This window comes from Equus asinus, chromosome 18 (assembly GCF_041296235.1).
Source record: "Equus asinus isolate D_3611 breed Donkey chromosome 18, EquAss-T2T_v2, whole genome shotgun sequence".
NCBI classification, from domain to species: domain Eukaryota; kingdom Metazoa; phylum Chordata; class Mammalia; order Perissodactyla; family Equidae; genus Equus; species Equus asinus.
Genome location: NC_091807.1, coordinates 29,952,696 through 29,972,996, shown reverse-complemented (window position 1 = coordinate 29,972,996; position 20,301 = coordinate 29,952,696). Strand labels below are relative to the sequence as shown.

Below are 20,301 nucleotides of genomic sequence, written 5' to 3'. Positions count from 1 at the left end.
CAAATAGAAGTGTCTATCAGAATTACCCATGGTATTATTTAAAATGCAGATTTCCTGGTCCTATCCCCAGAGATTCTGTCTAGGTCCTGGATAGTGTCCAGTAATCTGCATGTTAAACAGCCACCCTGGATGATCCAAGTGCAAAGGGCCCTAGTGTTATTCTTTCTGAAAACCATCCTTTGTCATTCAGGGTGTCCTCTAAATTAGATAGACATTGGATCCCTGAGAAGGCATCCTCCTGTATGTTGGATGGGTTTTGGAGCACCGTAAAGAGATGGTAATGTGGCCCTCAGAGCTGATTCTGACTCAGACGTGAGCCATGAGAATGGCTTTGACCTCCTCTTGTTGCCACAAAAGCTTAAATTGGATTATTGCTGTATTGGGCAGGCACCTAAATGACTAATGCATCCCTCCCAGATCACTTTTGATCCAGACAGAACCAGATTTCTGGGGCAGATTACAGGTAACCATTATACCTATGAAGCGAAGTAATTTCCTTTTAAGTTAAATGGTTTATGTGAGCTATGCATCTTATCAAGTACTTTTCTTGCCCATAATCTGTTCTTTATAATTTGAAGCTATTTACTTACTGTGGAATTCAAATAAGGGGTGAATGATGTATGTTAATTAGACTGAGATTTGGAAAGAAATCGAAAGATAATGAGAAAGTGAAAAATACTGCCCTAGAGGGAGTATTCATTAATTGCCAAAGATTTGAGGAAAATTACTTGGGACACTGAAGTATCAATTCTATTTCTGATCTCTTTTTAAAGAAACAAAAAAGCCTGAAATCCATCTGTTCAGATTTATAAACACCACAATTACTGCATATAGTTCTTACAGAATTGAAGGAGGCTGTCACTTGAGTTATCTACTCATATCTCCCTCAATGCGTATTTTATAAAATCTATAAACATAGCATCGTTGTAAATCTTTATTAGAGTAATAAATATTCTTTAAAATATTTCGGTAATGAAAGATCCCTCTTAAAGAGAGGAGTCATTTCTGTTTGGGATTTTTTAGTTAATTCATCTATGGTGTGTAGTGAACCCACAGTTGAGGTAGGGCTGGGGCATTTTTCTTATTTACTCTACTAACCTTTCTTCATAATTAGTGAACTCTGGAACAATCTTACTTCCTAATATCTGAGCTGTTGTGAAATAGGAATGAAAAACTCAGTAAGAAAGTGAATTTTTAAAAATAGTAGTGTCTAGGATAGTTAGGCTACACTGAAGTAGAGAGCTACTTTTTGGTTTTATCTTTTCTGTTGCTGCTATTGGTGACACATTTCTGATACCAGGGAACAAATATGCCAAAGGCTTAAAGTGATGTCTTTCATTTTGCATGTGATTTCCCCCCTCCTGTCTCTTGGGTTGTTTGATTGCCATTTCTACCTCATATATTACAGAATATCTTTATAGTGTGGAACTGAAATATAGAAATCAGGGAAGTATTGCAGACAGATGTTTTCCCCACTCCTCCTTCTACCCTAGGCAAGAGACTAGAGGACTCTTCTCTGGAGAAAGAGAATGGGTCCAGAGAAAAGACCCTGAGACACTAACATCTGGGGGCCCCCAACGCAAGAGTTGACTTTCTACCCAGTAATGTGACGGAGATGCCTTTGTTAGACAAATCCTACCTTTTGTCCACAGAATTTCCAGTCTTGTTGTTATGTATGAGGTAGTTAATGATCATCAGAGAGTCCAACACAAGCAATGGAACCAGAGGGACTGAGGGAACAAAGACAATGCAGGTGGCAGAAGAAAATTTAAAACGTCATTGATATTCTCAGGGGGATAACAGAGGGTATCCGACACATAACGCAAGTAGAGGATGCTATAGAAAAGGAACGTTCTAAGAACAAGAACCTTTATGTCTTGGAAACTGAAAATATGGTAACTGAAATAGAAATTTAAATAGGAAAGTTAGAAGCTAAAGCTAGAAAATTGTCCTAAAAAGTTAAAAAAGAGAGAGAAAATAGGGAAAAGAAGAAATAAAGAAGTTGTGCTTTGAAAGAGTAGTGTTTGAGAAAACATAAGGTGGTCTTACTCGGATATGATTTTCAGTCTACATGTTGATTCTGCCCTTAAACATAGTAATAGAGAATAAATTTCTACAAAGCAAAATTAGAATAAAATAGAATAGATTAGTAAATGCAACAAAGCTTTTTTCTCATCCTCCCTGTGTTTCTTTGCTGTCATTTCATATCATTCAGCATGTGATGCTCAAGTTCTTCTTCCTTAAAAAAATAATCTATTGTTTTTCTCTTTGAACAGGTAATTTAGATTTTTAATTTTTGGTCATCATGATAGCATAAACTAGTTCTGTTACTTAGAGTAAAACCTGATTAAACTCAGTTGCCTTTGTGTAGCGTTGTTGAACTCTCCGTTAATTTTTCTATTCCTTTTCATGGGAACATGGAATAATAGTGAGATTTGCTCTAAACTAGCAAACTGTCTGGTTTACCACTGACTGCAGAATCCTGCTGTTGAGATTAGCAAGCAGTCCGTCATTATGGCTTATTCTGTGCAAACTCTTTCCTCAAGGTTGTTGAAGGAAGGCTTTTAATTTTAACCATTATTGTTTTACAGATAAAGCTTTGATGGCACCAAATCTTGATTCCTTTGGACGAGATCGGGCACTGTATCAAGAGCATGCAAAACGTCGGATTGCAGAACGGGAGGCCAGGAGGTAATTCTAAAAATGCTGTCTTTTGGTTGGTTTGTGAAGGGAGCAATGTCTTTGTTGTGGTTTGCGAACTTGACGTTTGTTGTTTAGGACTCGTCGTAGACAAGCCAGAGAGCAAACCGGTAAGATGGCAGATCACCTTGAAGGCCTTTCCAGTGATGATGAAGAAACTTCTACAGATATTACAAATTTCAATCTGGAAAAAGGTTAGACACTTATTTGGAAATGAAATTTATTGTCAATTTGGTTTCTACTTAGATGTGGTTTTTACCATGAAATAATTTGAAGTTTCATGGCGTCTGCATTAGAACTAGGCACCTTTTTCTTCATTGTTAAAACTTACACTCATTTTTATTAATAAATACCTTGATAGTTCTCAGAAATAGTGGTAACACCTTGTCGTGGGGTTTATTTAGTATTCACATAGTAAATGACATTATTCTTAAGCATTGTAGAATTTTAAGTGACAGATGTGTCGGATTCCAAGGGCAGCCCTGATGCAGCATGTCCGGTCTAGAAAAGTAAAACTTGGCAGTAGGACACTCAGCCCTGAAGGAAATTCCTGATTTTGGGAGTCCCCACTAATTTCAACCAAGAGAATTAGTTGGTACTGTTATGTGCCAGGCATTTCCAGAAGGATCCCCAAATAAAAGTCTTCATTTTCCACTGTTGGCTATAATTATTTGGAATTATATTGGTTGCAAGCCATTTGGAACTTAGTCGGAGAAACTTATTTTTCTCCCACTTTTTAGAGTGAACATTTCTAAACATACAGAAAATTTGCAAGAGTGGCACAGTGATCACTCATGTATCTATCACCCAGATTCAACAATTCTACCATCAGTTAACCAAGTTTGCCTTAACTCTATATATCGATATGTGTGCCTTTTGCTGAACCATTTAAAAGTAACTTATAGACATCATGGCACTTCCCTCTAAAAACTTTAGCATGTGTCTCCTAAAAACAAGGGTATTTTTCTACCTAATCACAATACCATTATCACGCCTAAGAAAATTAACTATCGGCCAGCCCCGTGTCTGAATGGTTAAGTTGGCACACTCCACTTTGGCGGCCCAGGGTTCACCGATTCGAATCCTGGGTGCAGACCCACACACTGCTCATCAAGCCATGCTGTGGCAGCGTCCTGCCTAGAAGAGCTAGAATGACTTAGAGCTAGGGTCTACAACTATGTGCTGGGGCTTTGGGGAGAAGGAAGAAACAAAAGAGGAAGATTGGCAACCGATGTTAGCTCAGGGCCAATCTTTCTCACCAAAAAACAACAAAAAGGAAAATTAAAATTTTTAAATATCATTTCTGTATTCAGTTTTCCTCAGCAGCCCCCAAAAAACACTTTTTGACTCTTTTTCTGGGTTGTTCTATTTTCTAAACCAGGATCCACACAAGGTTCCTGCCCTGTATTTGGTTGTTACATCTTTTTATCTAGAATTAATGAATATCCACGGCTACCTTATACATACACACCGCCCCTATTACTTACTTGTTTAAGACATTACTTTTGAAGAGACCAGGCCACTTGACTTGCAGAACGTCCTACATTCTGTATTTGTCTGTTTCCTTGTGGTATTAAAGAAACTTGTTCTTCCATTCACTGTATTTCTTATAAACTGAAATTTAGGTCTGAAGCCTTGATTAGATTCAGGTTAAACCTTTTTTTGGCAAGAATATTTCATATAAGATTGCATAATATCACATCACCAATGTTAGATTGTTCCACTATTAGCAATGTTAATTAAGATTGATTAAGTTGTCACACTAGGTCTCTCCATTATAGAGATCCCCTTTCCCAAGTCATGGGAGGCATCAAATAACCTTTCACTTAAAGATCCTAGCATCCATTGCTGATACTTTTCTAGGTCAGTTACTGCAATCACCAACAGACTTTGAAAGAAGCAATATGATTGGTTACTGATTAAGATGCACATCTGTCATTTACACAGTGATTTGTGGACTGAAGAGTTAGCAGCAATTACTCCAGTTAATCTACCATGGTAACTGAAATTTGATCTGAGTTGTTGGGGGACAGGCGTTATTTAACTGAAGTGTGATAACAGAAAATGGTACATATTGGAACCGTGTGAAATGAAGACCACCTGCACTTGGGTTTGCATAAAAGACATTTGGAATCTAAACTTATCTCTGTTTATCCTTTCTTTTCTTTCTTTTTTGTTTTTATGGTGAGGAAGACACCCTGAGCTAACATCTGTTGCCAGTCTTCCTCTTTTGCTTGAGTAAGATTAGCCATGATCTAGCATCTGTGTCAGTCTTCCTCAGTTTTGTGTGTGGGATGCTGCCACAGCATGGCCTGATGAGCAGTGTGTAGGTGCATGCCTGGGATCCAAACCCATGAACACTGGGCCACTGAAGCGGAGCACACAGTCTTAACTGCTAACCACCAGGCTGGCCCCAAGTTTATCCCTTCTTTTAAATTGCAATTAACAATTATTTATTTGTTAATAAGTCTGTCTTATTGATACTCAAGCTACAAAGAAAACGCTGAAAATATTGAACTGTGTTTTTTCTCCTGCATACTAAATTATGGTTCTCTGTGTGGTTTTTTTGTTATTGTTTTTTTAGATCGCATTTCAAAAGAATCCAGCAAAGTTTTTGAAGATGTCCTTGAGAGTTTCTATTCAATTGACTGTATTAAATCCCAGTTTGAAGCCTGGCGTTCAAAATACTACATGTCCTACAAGGATGCTTACATTGGCCTTTGTTTGCCGAAGTTGTTCAACCCCCTCATAAGGCTGCAGCTTCTCACTTGGACTCCTCTTGAGGTGGGTGGCTTCTGTCACTGTTAGAAAGCAGTATAACATGATGCCTGGGTGATTTTAATCTCAAAGCTGGAGATAGAAGCTTAAGCAAAGTATGTTTCAGGGGAGATAGGGCATGGGGCTGTAAGTGATACAGATTGTAGCTATAATTGGTACAGAAAGATCTTAGGATCTTTCCTTTTATGCTCCCTCCCTTCTCAAGAGAGCTGTCTATTGTTTTTCAATTTATATACAATACCTTTTGCAGTCAACTAAGATTATATGTAATGACACTGGGATATGAACATAACTGAATGGTAAGAACTTGGTCCTTTGATCCCAGAATACCTTAGAATCTCATGGGAAAGCTCACTGAGGCAGGTGTGAAATGAGGACCTGAACTAGGTCAGTGGAAATGGAAATTGGGAGGAGGAGGCAAATTGATAAAGTTAGGAATCAGTAGCAACTATTGGCCTGGGACATAAGGGAGGAGACTAGAATTGACTAGATACGTCTAGTGGTCATGTTTAAGATATGGTTTTGGAACTCACCAACCTATGGGTGGAGCTGTGGGCATGAATGAGATAGGCTGGGTTGAATGTGTAAACTATAAGGAAAAGAGGGCTGAGGTTGAAACCATGGAAACAACTGAAAAAAAAGTGAGCTCTGGGAACCATTCAGCTCCCAGCTCCCAGGTACTCTTTGCCAGATCTTGTGGAGTTTTACCCTGTGTGTGTGTGTCTTAGCGTACAGCATAAGCTCAAGGGGACTTGTGTACATTCAGGAGTTCTCTTTCCGTGTAGCCCTCTCCTCTGCCCACAGCTTGCAGCTGTCCCAGCCTTCCTGGACTCCAACTTCTGTCTCCTCAACCAGCACGACTGTGCTCTGCTTGTGATCCCCCAGCTGCTCTGCTCTCCTGGCCAGGAGCTCGCCTCATTTAATTCCCTTCTTTCAGGAGTCATAGTCTTGTACTGCCTGTGGTCCATTGTCTGAAAATAGATGTTTCATATGTTTTGTCCAGTTTTTAGTTGTTTATGACTGAAGACTAAACCCACTTCCTCTTGCTCTTATCCTGGCTAGAAGCAGAAGTGGCGACTATTTTAAATGTTTGTATAACCTTTTCAATATTCTCTAGGCAAAATGTCGTGACTTTGAGACTATGCTGTGGTTTGAATCTTTGCTGTTTTATGGTTGTGAGGAACGAGAGCAAGAAAAAGATGATGTTGATGTTGCGCTGTTGCCTACCATTGTGGAAAAGGTGATTCTTCCTAAACTAACAGGTAGAGATTTCTGAACTGAATATTCAAACACATGGGTTTCTCAAATCTATTTTTAAGATTTTTTTTAAGTTAGCATGTATTTCCCCATAGAGATTACATTATAAATGATTAAGTTACAGCCGGGCCCAGAGATGGCTAAAAGGTAGACGTCTCTTAACCTAGGACTTGCAGACTACCTTGGGGCAGTCCATGGAGTCAGTAACTGATCCACAGGCGAATTGTAGAGACTCTTAAAGACTGCCTGAAGCAAAAGTGAATACATAGCTGGGGGGGCTATGCATTTTTCTGGGGAGCAATTTCATTATTTTCATCAATTTCTCACAAGAGATTAGGAAACATTGAGACAAGAACCTATTTATGATATTAAAAGTAAGTTTCGAGTTTGGTTAGAAATTCTTGATGCTGGGACAACATGTCCTAGGATATGGAAACTCTTTTTTCCCCCCATCTTTACTTTCACTGAGTGGCAGAAAGTAAGAGGAATCTATCTTCTCTCCGTATTTGCCTAATCTGCAACATTTCCACAGTTAATAGAACAAAGATGACTGAAGGTTATTCTCTCTAAAGAGAGAAAAAATAAATCAGGATTGGCATTTCTAAGTTGAGGACTGCTTAACATCAGATTTAAGTGCGCTGCAATTTACTTCTGTATCTCAGCACATCCTACTTTTTTTCAATAGTGATAGCTGAAAATATGTGGGACCCTTTTTCTACAACACAGACTTCAAGAATGGTTGGAATTACACTAAAATTAATAAATGGATATCCTTCCGTAGTGAATGCAGAAAACAAAAATACACAGGTAATTTAATTATTATCTATGAAAGGTTTGTGTTTTGTTTTTTGAGTTTTACCATCTCCTTTTGAAAATCAGCAAGAGTTGAGAAAAATAAGTGGTTAGGTTCTAAGCCAACCTGAAAATCTGATTCTCCCACGTGGGTCATCCAATCCTTTATAGCCTGAAATATACAAAATTTGAGATAGTAGTTTTTAGTTTGAAATATGTATACAGAGGATAATATTACTCGTCTAAGACAGCCTCCCGCTTGTACTGTTCTCTCATCCTCACCGCCACACCCACACTCCCAATCAGACTAATCAAACATTCCTTTAAGAACTCGTTTTTTAGAAAAAAGAAAAGTGTAAAACTAGTAGAATGGGTAATGATGATTTAAATGCTAAAACATTTGAACAGCATTTAATACCACTAAGATTGTTTTTTAACTAGTTCCCAAACTTCAAATTTCTGCCATCCCTCAGTGTGCATTCTTATGAGCTATTTTGACACTGGAAAAGGTGCTCGTTATCACTGTTGTATTTTCACTGACTTCATTTTGAGAAGAACCGGATTATGTGTCTGGTCTTAAAAATCTTTATATGGTAGATTAAGGGGTTGAAAGAGCTCTGAATGGCTTTATTGCTTGGTAATTGATGAGGGGTGAACTAAGAATTGTAAGTATTAAAGATCTTAGGGCCTTCACTGAAGAAAGTAAAAAATTAGAGAAGACAGTTCACTCAAAATTGAATACTCAATTACTTATATGATTTGGCATATAGCTGATTTTTATTTTCTAAAAGTTAACTTTCATTATAACCCTTGTTAAAATGTGTGATCTATTTTTAACTTTTTAGGTATACCTAAAAGCACTTCTACTGAGAATGAGGAGAACTTTAGACGATGATGTATTCATGCCCTTATATCCCAAAAAGTAAGTAACTCTTAAGAACACTAAAGATGATGATATTCTCCATTATCTTCCAGAGAAGGCTTCTTAAATTCTGGAAAAACTAAAGGTAGTTTGAAATATAAACTTTACCTATGTAGTGTAAACCTGTAGCCCAAAGAGACTAGCTCAGTGGGATAAGTCGTTCCCTTAAGCAGAATAAAGCAAGTAATGCTCTTTGTTCTCCCTTATTATCTCAGAATAAATTTCCGTTACCTTTTAAACTTACTATGTTCTGGAATGTAATTGTTTGAAAACTTGAAAAATTACTTAATTCTTTGGTTCACCTATTTCACTTGCTGAAATCTTTTCTTCTGGGAATCAGATGCCACTAACATTTAAAACATTTGATGATGGTGTGTTTCCCCTTTTTTCTTAGTGTCTTGGAAAATAAAAACTCTGGGCCTTACTTGTTTTTTCAACGACAGTTTTGGTCTTCAGTTAAGGTATGTGTCTGTAGGCTGTCTAAAAGACTTCAGGTTTTGTTTGACTTCATATATTATATTTTGAAAAGTTTTTAAATATTTGATTAAGTAACTCCATACGCTTAGATCTTCTATCTACACTCTCCATTTTACAAACTAATTTTATTCCAAGTTTATTTAGGTTTCATGTTTCCACAGGAGAAAATAAATTCTGAGTTCTAATGTTAGATCCAGGGTAGCCAACAAAATGCCTTGCTAAACCACAGTAAATTTATTCAGCAAATAAAGAGTGCCAGGTACCCTTCTAAGTTGGGGGATACAACACTGAGTAAGATAGAAGTGGAGCCTTCATGGAGCTCATAATCCAGCACAGTTGACAGAGAGCAAATAAGTACTCTCAGGTGTGAGCAATTATGAAAGGAGAAATTCAAGGTGGTACGGGAACACAGGCAAGGGGCGCAGAGGCCTTGACTGGTGAGTCACAGAAGATCCCCTTCCACCCTGAGGAAGTGACATTTAGGTTATTAGACCAGAAGAATAAATAAGAGTTGGCCCAGAGGTGAGGGAGAGCAGGGTACATTAGAAGAACTGAGAAAAGTCCCGGATGGCTAGAGTAAGGGAGGAGATAAGCAGTCCAGATGATACAGGAGCTATAATTTACATGTAGATGTGTAACCTCTACCCAAATCAACATGTGTAATACTTGCTCCATCTCCCAGAATTCCCCAAGCCCACCTCTACATCCTGGCCCTTTCTGCTGTCCTGTGGTTTTCTTTGTGAGAATGTCAGGAGTGGAATTATGTACTAGCTAGCCTTTGAGTCTGGCTTCACTCACTTAACATAATGCGTTTGAGATTTATCAGTTTTCTGTTATCGGTGATGCATTCCTTTTTATTGCTAAGTAGTATTCCATTGTATAGTGGGTATACCACAGGTTTTTTATTTTGTTTTGTTTTTGTATTCCTTCCCCAATGGAGAGACATTGGATTGTTTCCAGTTTGGAGTAATTATGAATAAAGTTGCCATAAGTGTTTGGATATAGGTTTTTCTGGATATATAAGTTTGTATTTCACTTGGATAAATACCTTAGGCAAAGGTGTTTTCCAACCAACAATATATTAGTGTTCTAGTTATTTAGTTATTCCTCATTCTCACCACACATCACACTTGGTATTGTCAATTTATTTATTTATTTATTTAAAAGATTTTATTTTTTCCTTTTTCTCCCCAAAGCCCCCTGGTACATAGTTGTATATTCTTCGTTGTGGGTCCTTCTAGTTGTGGCATGTGGGACGCTGCCTCAGCGTGGTTTGATGAGCAGTGCCATGTCCTCACCCAGGATTCGAACCAATGAAACACTGGGCTGCCTGCAGCGGAGCGCGCGAACTTAACCACTCGGCCACAGGGCCAGTCCCTATTTATTTATTTTTTTAAAAATCATTCTGCTAGGTATATAGTGGTATCTCAGTATGATTTTAATTTTCATTTCCCTAATGACTGATGATGTTGAGCATGTTTTCATTGGCTTATTTGCTATTTGTATATATTCTTCAGTGAAGTATCTCCTCAAATCTTTTGCTCATTTTTTAAAATTGGGTTTTCTTACTGAGCTTTGAGTTCTATATTCTGGATACAGGGACTTTATCAGATCTATTATTTGCAAAGAGGCTGTTTTTTTCTTCCTAGTCTGTGGCCTGTCTTATTTCTCTTAACAGTCTTTCAAAGTGCACAAGTCCTTCATTTTGATGAAGTCCAGTTTATCACTTTTTCCTGTTATGGATCATGCTTTAGGCATCATATCTAAGAAATCTTTGTTGGGGTCGTCCCTGTGGCCGAGTGGTTAAGTTTGTGCGCTCTGCTTCACCAGCCGAGAGTTTCCCAGGTTCGGGTCCTGGGCGCAGACATGGCACCACTCATCAGGTCATGCTGAGTCCACGTCCCACATGGCACAACCAGAGGCACACACAACTAGAACATACAACTATGTCTGGGGGGGCCTTTGGGAGAAGAAAAAAAAGAAATCTTTGTCTAACAGAAGGCCACAAAGTTTTTCTCCTGTCCTTCTAGGCATTTCATAGTTTCAGGTTTTATATATTTAAGCCTGTGATCCACTTTGAGTTTATTTTTACATACGACGTGAGGCCTGGATTGAAGTTCATTTGTTCCAGCACTGTTTGTTCAGACTTTTTCTTTATTGAATTGTTTTTGTACTTTTGTCAAAAATCAGTTGACCATGTATGTATGGGTCGTGGAAGGGTTCTCAGCAGGGGAGTGACATGAATACATTGCCATTTTTAAGACTTCTCTGGCTGCTATGTAGAGATAATGCATCTGAGTAGATAAGGACAGTAATAGTGAAGATGGGGATTAGTATATATTTACTGCAAGCACTGTGCCACACCTTTTATATGGATTATTATCTTGCTGAATCCTCACAACAGTCCCATGAGCTAGACACTATTATTCTCACTGTACTGATGGGACAGTGAGGCACAGAATAAGCTGCTCAGGGCCATTCCTTTGTTAGTGGTAGAGGTGGGAGTCTACCTCAGGCCAGTCTGACTCCTCAGCAGCTCTTTTCGGCGGGGCTTCTGTAAAGGAATTAATACCTAATGCCCTAAAGCCTCTGTTGTGTATGATGAATTCTCTTCTTTCCTGTGTGTCTAGAGAGGTACTTGCTGTGCACCATCCTTGGGAACCATAAGTAAAGAGTCACAGAACCCTGCTTGGGAAAGACTACTCCAGAGCTCATGCTCCTAATCACTTGAGTAGCTGCAAGGTCCAGGAAGAGATGATGGCAGCCTAGATTAGGGGAGGCCGCAGCAGGAACTGAGAGAAATGCACAGAATGGGTGGAGGTGGGGTCACACAGCTTGAGGGAGAGGTCAAGAATGACTCCAGGCTTCTGGCCTGATCAGTTGGTTGGTCAGCGTTACCGTTTACTGAGATGAGAAGTACTAGGAAATTTAGAGCATTTTGTGGTGGGATGGGCTGGGGGCTTCCATTTTATATGTACTGAGCTTGAATAGTTTGAGATGTCCAAGCGACACGGCTCAGTTTAGGTTCGTGAGATCCAGTAGGCATGCAGTATTGTAGTCAAAAAAAGAATTTCCGAGGCCGGTCCCATGGCTGAGTGGTTAAATTCTCTCGCTCTGCTTTGGTGGCCCAGGATTTCGCGGATTCGGATCCTGGGCGCGGACATGGCACCGCTTGTCAGGCCACATTGAGGCGACGTCCCACATGCCACAACTAGAGTGACCCACAACTAAAATATATACAACTATGTACTGGGGGGATTTGGGGAAGAAAAAAAAAGAAGCGTGCACACGCACAAAAAAAACACAACTAGAAGGACCCACAACTAAAAGTGTACAACTATCTACTGTGGGGATTTGGGGAGAAAAAGAAAAAAAAAAAAGGAATTTCCGTCTTTTTGGGTAGTCATTGGACCAGCTTAGGCACGATTGTGAGTGGAGGACATGTATCTAAGAATCAGTACTTGCCCGGTAGCACTTTCTGTAATGGTGGAAAATGTTCTATGTTTGCATTGTCCAATACAGCAGCCACTAGCTCCATGTGGCTTTTAGAATTTTAGTTAATTAGTTAATTTTAATTATTTAATTAAATGTACATTAATTAAAATTTAAAATTCAAATCCTCAGTCATTGTAGGAAAATTGGGACCTTTAAAACTGCTTATTAGTACTTCGGCAAGACACAGTCCACCGAATTTCATAAGATGTTTTACTGTTTAATTCACTTTGTACTTAATTTAATTGCTTAACATTGCCTCTCAATAATTTTTTTTTTCCTTCTATAAAACTAAACTTATAGAAACAGAGATCAGATTTATGGTCGCCACAAGCAGGGAGTAGGGGGTGGAGGGGTTGAGTGAGAGGGGTCAAAAGATACAAACTTCCAGTTAGAAGATAAATAAGTCCTGGGGTTGTAATGTACAGCATGGTGACTAGAGTTAACAGTACTGTATTATATATTGAAAAGTTGCTAGATCTTACAATTTCTCATCACAAGTGGAAAAAAAATTGTAACTATAAGGTGAGGGATGTTAACTAACTTTGGTAACCATTTCACAATATATACTTATATCAAATCATTATGTTGTAGACTTTAAAGTTATATATATGTATAGTGTTATAATTAAACTTATACAGTGTTATATGTCAATTATATCAATAAAACTGAGAAAAATAATTGTTTTTTCTTCTTTCTAGCTATTAGGGAATTTTCTTCAGTGGTATGGCATTTTCTCAAATAAAACTCTTCAGGAGTTATCAATAGATGGTTTATTAAATAGATACATTCTCATGGCTTTCCAGAATTCAGAATATGGAGATGACAGCATCAAAAAAGCCCAAAATGTGAGTTGACACATATTGTAGTTTTTAAAGTGCATAAGCTAAAATGAATTAAATTTTCTTTGTTTAAAGGGAGATTTGAGGGGCCAGCCCCATGGCTAAGTAGTTAAGTTCGCATGCTCTGCTTCAGCGGCCCGGGGCTTCACCGGTTCAGATCCTGGGCATAGACGTGGCACCGCTCATCAAGCCATGCTGAGGCGGCGTCCCACATGGTACAGTCAGAAGGACCTACAACTACAATATACAATTATGTACTTGGGGGGTGCTTTAGGCAGAAGAAGAAGAAGGAAAAAAAAAAAAAGAAGATTGGCAAAAGATGTTAGCTGAGGTGCCAATCTTTAAGAAAGAGAGATTTGAGAATTTTATGGAAACTCCCTTGATTATTGAATTTGGTGTAATGTTGAAAATCAGTTTGTCTCCCAGGTAGTTAAACCCCCTTAGCATTTTTTATATAAGAATTCATATTGTTATACATGTTTATCTATCCTTCCGTCTGTCTATATCAGTATTTTCATAGGCAGTAATAAAAGTTTTAATTTCAGAATAATAATTTTTTAACAGTTGAATGAATGCTATTTTGTGTTACTAAACAAATGGTCTCCTTTCTCATTTAAGAACTAATTTTACTTAATATTATTTTTTTCTACTTTAAATATGTGAGTTACCCAATTTGATCTTTTTTGAAACAATCACAAAATTAAAATTTGCAAGTACAGTACAAAGAGTTTTTTTCCCTGAACCATGTCAGAGTCTCTGACATGATATCCCCCACCCTCAAATATTTCTGTCTTTTCCTTATAAACATGCATATTCTTCAACATGATTATAATATAACCATCAACATCAGGGAATTAACATTTATAGGTTACTGTCACCTAATCCTTATACTCCTCTCCAGGTTTTGTCAGTTATCACAATAATATCCATCATTGGTAAAAGAAATTCCTGATCATCCTTTGCATTTAATTGTCATGTCTTTTTAGTCTTTCCTTGTCTTGAAGTCTTTCCTTGCCCTTCATAACCTTGACACTTTTGAAGATGATAGGCCAGTTATTTTGTAGAATGTCTCTCAATTTTGGTTTGTCTGCTAATCTCTCATGATTAGATTCAGATTCTGCATGTTTGGCAGGACTTTCCTGGATTTCATTAGTAGGAGTCCCTTCAAGTTGACTTCTTTGACCTTCTGGCATGTCCTCTCATTTTGAGGAGCTCTTTCTTACTTTCTGGCACACCATGTTGCGTTCTCATCTTGTGTTTGCTCAGCTCCAGCCCTGAAATCAGTCATTTCTCCAAGCATCCCTGAGTTCTTTGTGGGGAACCGTTTCTACCTTCTTGGACTGACATCGCCTACTAAGCTGCACTTTCCTGTGTGCAAATCAGCCATTCCTTGCTTGGATTTTATACTGCAGCTGTGTCCTCTTCACCCTGTGTAGGCTCTTGCCCCAGGCTGACCCTCTGGTGTGATGCTGTCTTCACCCCACTCTGGGCCAGCATGGCTCCCACTGCTGGCATGAATGCCTACTAACTGAATTGTTCAGCATAGGGAGGGGTTACAACATATGTTTTTATATCAAAAGCTGCTGGTAAAGGACAATTCAGTTCGTTTAGGGTTTCCTGGAAGACTGGAAAATGAAGCAATTGGTTGTCAATTTGATCTCCCTAATTTGCTTAAATATTGGAGAAATTTATCTTTTGCTGTGAGTACCTATCTGTTGAAGTTAAAAATTCAGGTATATTCAGGTGTATTTGTATCGTTAATGTAGGAAGTCAGGTTTAAAAGAATATCCCTTTAAAGTAATCAGTTATATATAGCTCATTAGCAAGTCTTCTAGTTAAATACATTGTACCTGTTATCTAGCCTCAGCTTTTACACACTTTCGTTTATTTTCTTTTAACTACTTTATTTTACATCTTTCTTCACAGGTAATCAATTGTTTCCCCAAGCAGTGGTTCATGAATCTGAAAGGAGAAAGAACTATTTCTCAGCTAGAAAACTTCTGTCGATACCTTGTACACTTAGCAGATACAATTTACAGAAATAGTATCGGATGCTCTGATGTGGAAAAAAGAAATGCAAGGTAATTATATGTAATTATTTAATGAAATGGTAGTGATATAGAGTCTTTGGTTAGTTGTCAGACTTAGTATTATTAAAATGTTTTGGGGCCAGCCTTGTGGCCGAGTGGTTAAGTTCGCACACCCCGTTATTGCGGCTCAGGGTTTCGCTGGTTCGGATCCTGGGCACGGACATGGCACCGCTCATCAGGCCACGTTGAGGCAGCATCCCACATGCCACAACTAGAAGGACCCACAACTAAAATATGCAACTATGTACTGGGGGGATTTGGGGAGAAAAAGCAGAAAGAAAAAAGAAGATTGGCAACAGTTGTTAGCTCAGGTGCCAATCTTTACAAAAAAGAAAAAATGTTTTAAGTAGAGTCATGTTTAATTTAAACTATACACTGACTTAGTATTGGTAAACCTAGCAGAAATTCACATCAGTTTTCATTTTTGCAATTTTTACTTAATTCCTTTATCAATATGTTATTTATGAAGGTATTAAGACTTCTGGTAAGGCCCAGCCCTAAAGGGAATGAGTGAATGATTGTTTTCTCTGTCTCCTCCCTTGAAGAATTGGGAAGATCTCCGGCTCTTAAAGTGTCATGGATCTTGGTCTTTGGAGGTCATTATATAGATGTAAGCCCTAGAAAGACAGTCTAGTGCTTACCCAAAGCATATTGAAGGATCTCTCCCAATTTGGGGATGGGTGTGCTGTAGGTTGAGTTTTTCTATATTCGTATCCTGGACTAAAGATCGTCACTCATAATTTTTTGGGAGCAGCTTATGCATGATTTTTATCAAGGGTTGCAAGGGAGGAATGAATAAACGAATCATTATTCCTTTTTGTGGACATTGTATTGAGTGTTCTTGTAATTTTGGGATAAATCTCTCGCATAAAAAGTCAATAATAATAACAACTAGTACAATTTGGAAGAGTTTTCTTTTTAAAAGTTGCATTTCATATATTCTTCTTAATGTCAGTTGCATTTTTGTTTACATCATACCAATAGTCATACTCCTATAACAAAACCTTTTTCTTTTCTTCATTCCCCTTCCATGAAAAAGAACCTTATTTTCTTGAGAGAAAATTTGCTCTTTTACAGTAAAATTAAAAGCAAAGTTAGATAGTAAAGATTTTAGTGGTAAAATTCTTTGGCAGGTGATTTTGGTTTCTGTTTTAATTTCCTGCTTAGTGTGTGTCATTTTGATGTTGGTTGTTGTTTATTGCCACTAATGTTTCTTTTCAATGTGTTGTTTTTTACTAGATAAATCCTGTTCACATTTTAAATTTTGATTTATTTATATTTAATAGTGTTTTTGTTTGGAAGTTAAATATCAACAAACTATTTACTTTTCTACAGAAAAAGAATTTCAGCAGCTATTTAAGTACCTTTTGTGTGCAAAGTTTCCTCATGTGTTGCAAAGTTTTACAAATAATCCTTCCTTAAAAGGTGCTGACTGGGGCCAGCCCGGTGTTGCAGCGGTTAAGTTCGCACGTTCCGCTTCCCTGGTTCGGATCCCGGGTGCAGACATGGCACCGCTTGGCAAACCATGCTGTGGCAGGCATCCCACATATAAAGTAGAGGAAGATGGGCACGGATGTTAGCTCAGGGCCAGTCTTCCTCAGCAAAAAGAGGATTGGCAGCAGATGTTAGCTCAGGGCTGATCTTCCTCAAAAAAAAAATAAACAAAATAAAAAAAATAGAAAGGTGCTTACTATAATTTTGTAGAGGAGAAGAGACAACTAATAATATCACATGTGTGCTGTTTCTCACAAGTGGTTCAAACTGCACGTTAAAGCGGCCAGTCTTAAAGTGTGCTTCCTGGACCAGCAGCATCAGCCTCACTTGGGAGCTTTGTTAGAAATGCAGATTCTCACACCTCATCCCAGACCTACTGAATCAGAACTCTGGGGGTGGGGCCTGGTGATTGGTGGTGTAACGTCCCTCCTGGTAGTTCTGATGTGTGCTAAAATTTGATGTTTACTTAATAAGGCAGAAGGACTTCTAGCTGGGCTGATAAGGAAGCCAGGTTATGCTTTATTGGAAATTTTGGGGGAGTGGAAATGATGCCGGATGGTGGATTGGTGATGAATACACACGAGTATAATTTGTGTTTCAGGTTATTCTGAATGAGCTGGGACCCTGGATTGGGAAGGAATGAGAGGCAGGGCTCTGAAGTAGTTTAACAAAAGATTACTTTCTTTCCTTACTAGCTCTTAATGAAAATCATTGATCTGAATGAAATTTTGGGTTGTTTTTGTTTTTGAAAATGAGCCCTCTGTCTCTGGGTTAGTCCTTTAAACATATACAAGTTTTCTTTTCCTTTTTTTTTCTTTGTGAGGAAGAGTGGCCCTGAGCTAACATCTGTTGCCACCTTCCTCTTTTTGCTTGAGGAAGATTGTCACTGAGCCAACATCTGTGCCAATCTTCCTCTATTTTATGTGGCATGCTGCCGCAGTATGGCTTGACAAGTGGTGCTAGGTCTGCCCCCGGGATCTGAACCCATGAACCCTGGGCTGCCAAAGCAGAGCCGCAAACGCAACCACTACGCCACTGGGCCAGCCCCTACAAGTTTTCTTTTATATGGATAAAAAATTTTTTAACCACTGTAGCTTGCTTATCTCTTTGTTTCCCTTCTTTAAAAACGTATGCTTAGAAAATTGATTGCAAAACCTCAAAAATGGTCGTAAAGTCAATAACAAATTTTCCCTTAAAAAGCCTTTTGTACTAATTAATGAAATACTGCCACATTTTTTCTCTTTTAGGGAAAACATAAAACAGATAGTAAAGCTCCTTGCAAGTGTTCGAGCTCTGGATCATGCTATGTCTGTTGCAAGTGACCACAATGTGAAAGAATTTAAGTCTTTAATTGAAGGAAAATAGATCTGTGAGACTGAAAAGCCTGTTTGCTTTCATACCATTCCCAATGTATAAATTTGTATATATGTAAAGTTTCTTAAACTGTAAAATATTGATTCTTGTTTTAATACAAAGAACATTATTAATATTCAATACTGTGTCCTTAAATGCAATTTCTTCGGAATGAAAGGAATTCACGTTATTTCTAGGAAGTCTATGAATGTTTTCCTTACTGCCTGTCATACTTTGTTTACAGAAGTATTTTATATGGTCATTCAGATTAACCCTCTCAGTTAATTGTTCTCTAGAAATGATTCATGCAGTGTAAATTGTGTAATTATGCATATATATATTTATACCACCGTGGAGTTACTTTCACACTGGAAATTTGTGGGGTTTTTTCCTACAGAGTAAGCCTTTTAACAGCAGAAAATTATTCAGTAGCAAATTGTCTTAGGGAAACTCCTACACTGTTGCAACAAAAGGGCTGGCAGGTGACTAGTGTTCATCACCTTTTGGTTAGCAGTTGCTGTCACTGTAGCTGTGCTGCCTTAAGATTGAGAATGGGGTGTGGACTCAGTCATTGGGTGAATGATGAACTTTCTTCCTTGAATCAGCATTACAGTCAAATGTGGGTTTAATGTGAACTCTAAATGATATATGCAACGTAGGTTTTTTGAAAAGAACATAGAAGTTTGATTTTTAGAAATAATAGACCCACAACCTAACTGCATGGTTTGGGGCTGACTGTCTTGTCTCATTCATGATTTTACTCCCTGACCAGCTTACAAATACATGCATTTGAATTTTAGTAGTCTGTCATTATATTTAAAATCCCACACATGTGAGTTATATATGCAATAAAGAATACGCCTTGCTGGTTAGCCACACCTGGGCAATTTAATATCCATGGTCTTCTATAATGTTTATACCATGTTGTAAATATTCAGAGAACTTGTTTTAAAGTTTATGCTTTCTGATTCTGTGATTTTCAAAAGAGGAACTTTTTGGAAATTAAGGACTATTGTTTGATAATTATATATGTAATTAAGCTTTAGCCAAGCATTAAATTAATTTTTAAATACATCGTTTGTTGTATTTTGCTGGCAACTAATTTTAGTTAGAGCATTTCAGATGATTCTAATATAGCGAGACTATTAGCATGTGTCCCCTTGGTCAAGTCAAATATTATTTAGAACAGTGTCATCATTCTAATTGCCCTGTCAGTTTTATCTTTGTTGTAGGAACATTCCTTATCCCTACATATTCATTCTGGATGAATCTTTTGTTATACCTTAGTGGCCTGCTAAGTAGAATTAAAATGAGAACACTTATTCTTACCTTCAATGGAATAAAACATAAACATATATATGTATGACATGCACACTATTTGTGCCTTAAATTTGTGTTTCCAAACGCATTAGACTGATTACTTTTCCTGTATCTGCTTTTAAGGACTCTTGAAGTAAACTCTGGGACTTCTCATCCTATGAAATCCATCCAGCTGTTTTGGTTTCAGGAATGGGTTTGAACACCGCACTAGGACCTTGATGTAACATGAATTTAGCATATAACTATGCATAAAACAAGTGGTTCTCATTTCTCAACCAGAAAACTTTCATTCCTGAAATAGCTAAAGGACATTCTTTTTTATGAAGGAAATTGTCACAAGATAAATTCAGAAGGTGACATTTTAATAAAGCTGAAGTTTTGTCTTTTTAGTTTTTTCTTTTGCAGCAGTGTTCTGAATTAAGTCCAAAATAGGTGAGGAAAGTCTTTGAAAAGGAAAGTTGTTTTATTGAAACAATACAAACCATTGTCATAAAGACTGATTTCTATTGTACCAAATGATGTTCACACCCCACTGTTACTCTGTTGATGCCATGGTGTCCTACTGCAAGCACCTGCAACTCTGCCTGCGGGCTTTCTCTTGGCCTGTCAACAGTCTGTAGAATCCACCAGGCCATGTCCCTGGGAGCAGCCCTCAGCTAAAGAAAGGAGCAGGAGGATAAATAACCCCAATGTGTTAGTTCGGGTCCTCTGGGGAGCAGTCACTGAGATGGCATTAGATATACAAGAGGTTTATTGGGGGAAATGAGACGAGGGGAGAAGGAGA

The 20,301-nt window shown here is 38.0% G+C and overlaps 1 protein-coding gene across 1 annotated transcript in view; it reads left to right on the top strand.

The window, feature by feature from the left end:
• The window catches only part of PAXBP1 (PAX3 and PAX7 binding protein 1), a 35,908-nt gene extending 16,637 nt beyond the window's left edge, over nt 1-19,271 (top strand). Inside the window, exons 9-18 of the mRNA XM_044750790.2 lie at nt 2,592-2,691; nt 2,779-2,894; nt 5,285-5,484; nt 6,596-6,740; nt 7,421-7,542; nt 8,373-8,449; nt 8,844-8,910; nt 13,120-13,266; nt 15,187-15,341; nt 18,092-19,271. Of these exons, the coding sequence (XP_044606725.1) occupies nt 2,592-2,691; nt 2,779-2,894; nt 5,285-5,484; nt 6,596-6,740; nt 7,421-7,542; nt 8,373-8,449; nt 8,844-8,910; nt 13,120-13,266; nt 15,187-15,341; nt 18,092-18,209 (1,247 nt within the window). The 3' untranslated portion in view covers nt 18,210-19,271. The remainder of the gene's footprint in view (nt 1-2,591; nt 2,692-2,778; nt 2,895-5,284; nt 5,485-6,595; nt 6,741-7,420; nt 7,543-8,372; nt 8,450-8,843; nt 8,911-13,119; nt 13,267-15,186; nt 15,342-18,091) is intronic.
• Nucleotides 19,272-20,301: the final 1,030 nt, after the last annotated feature.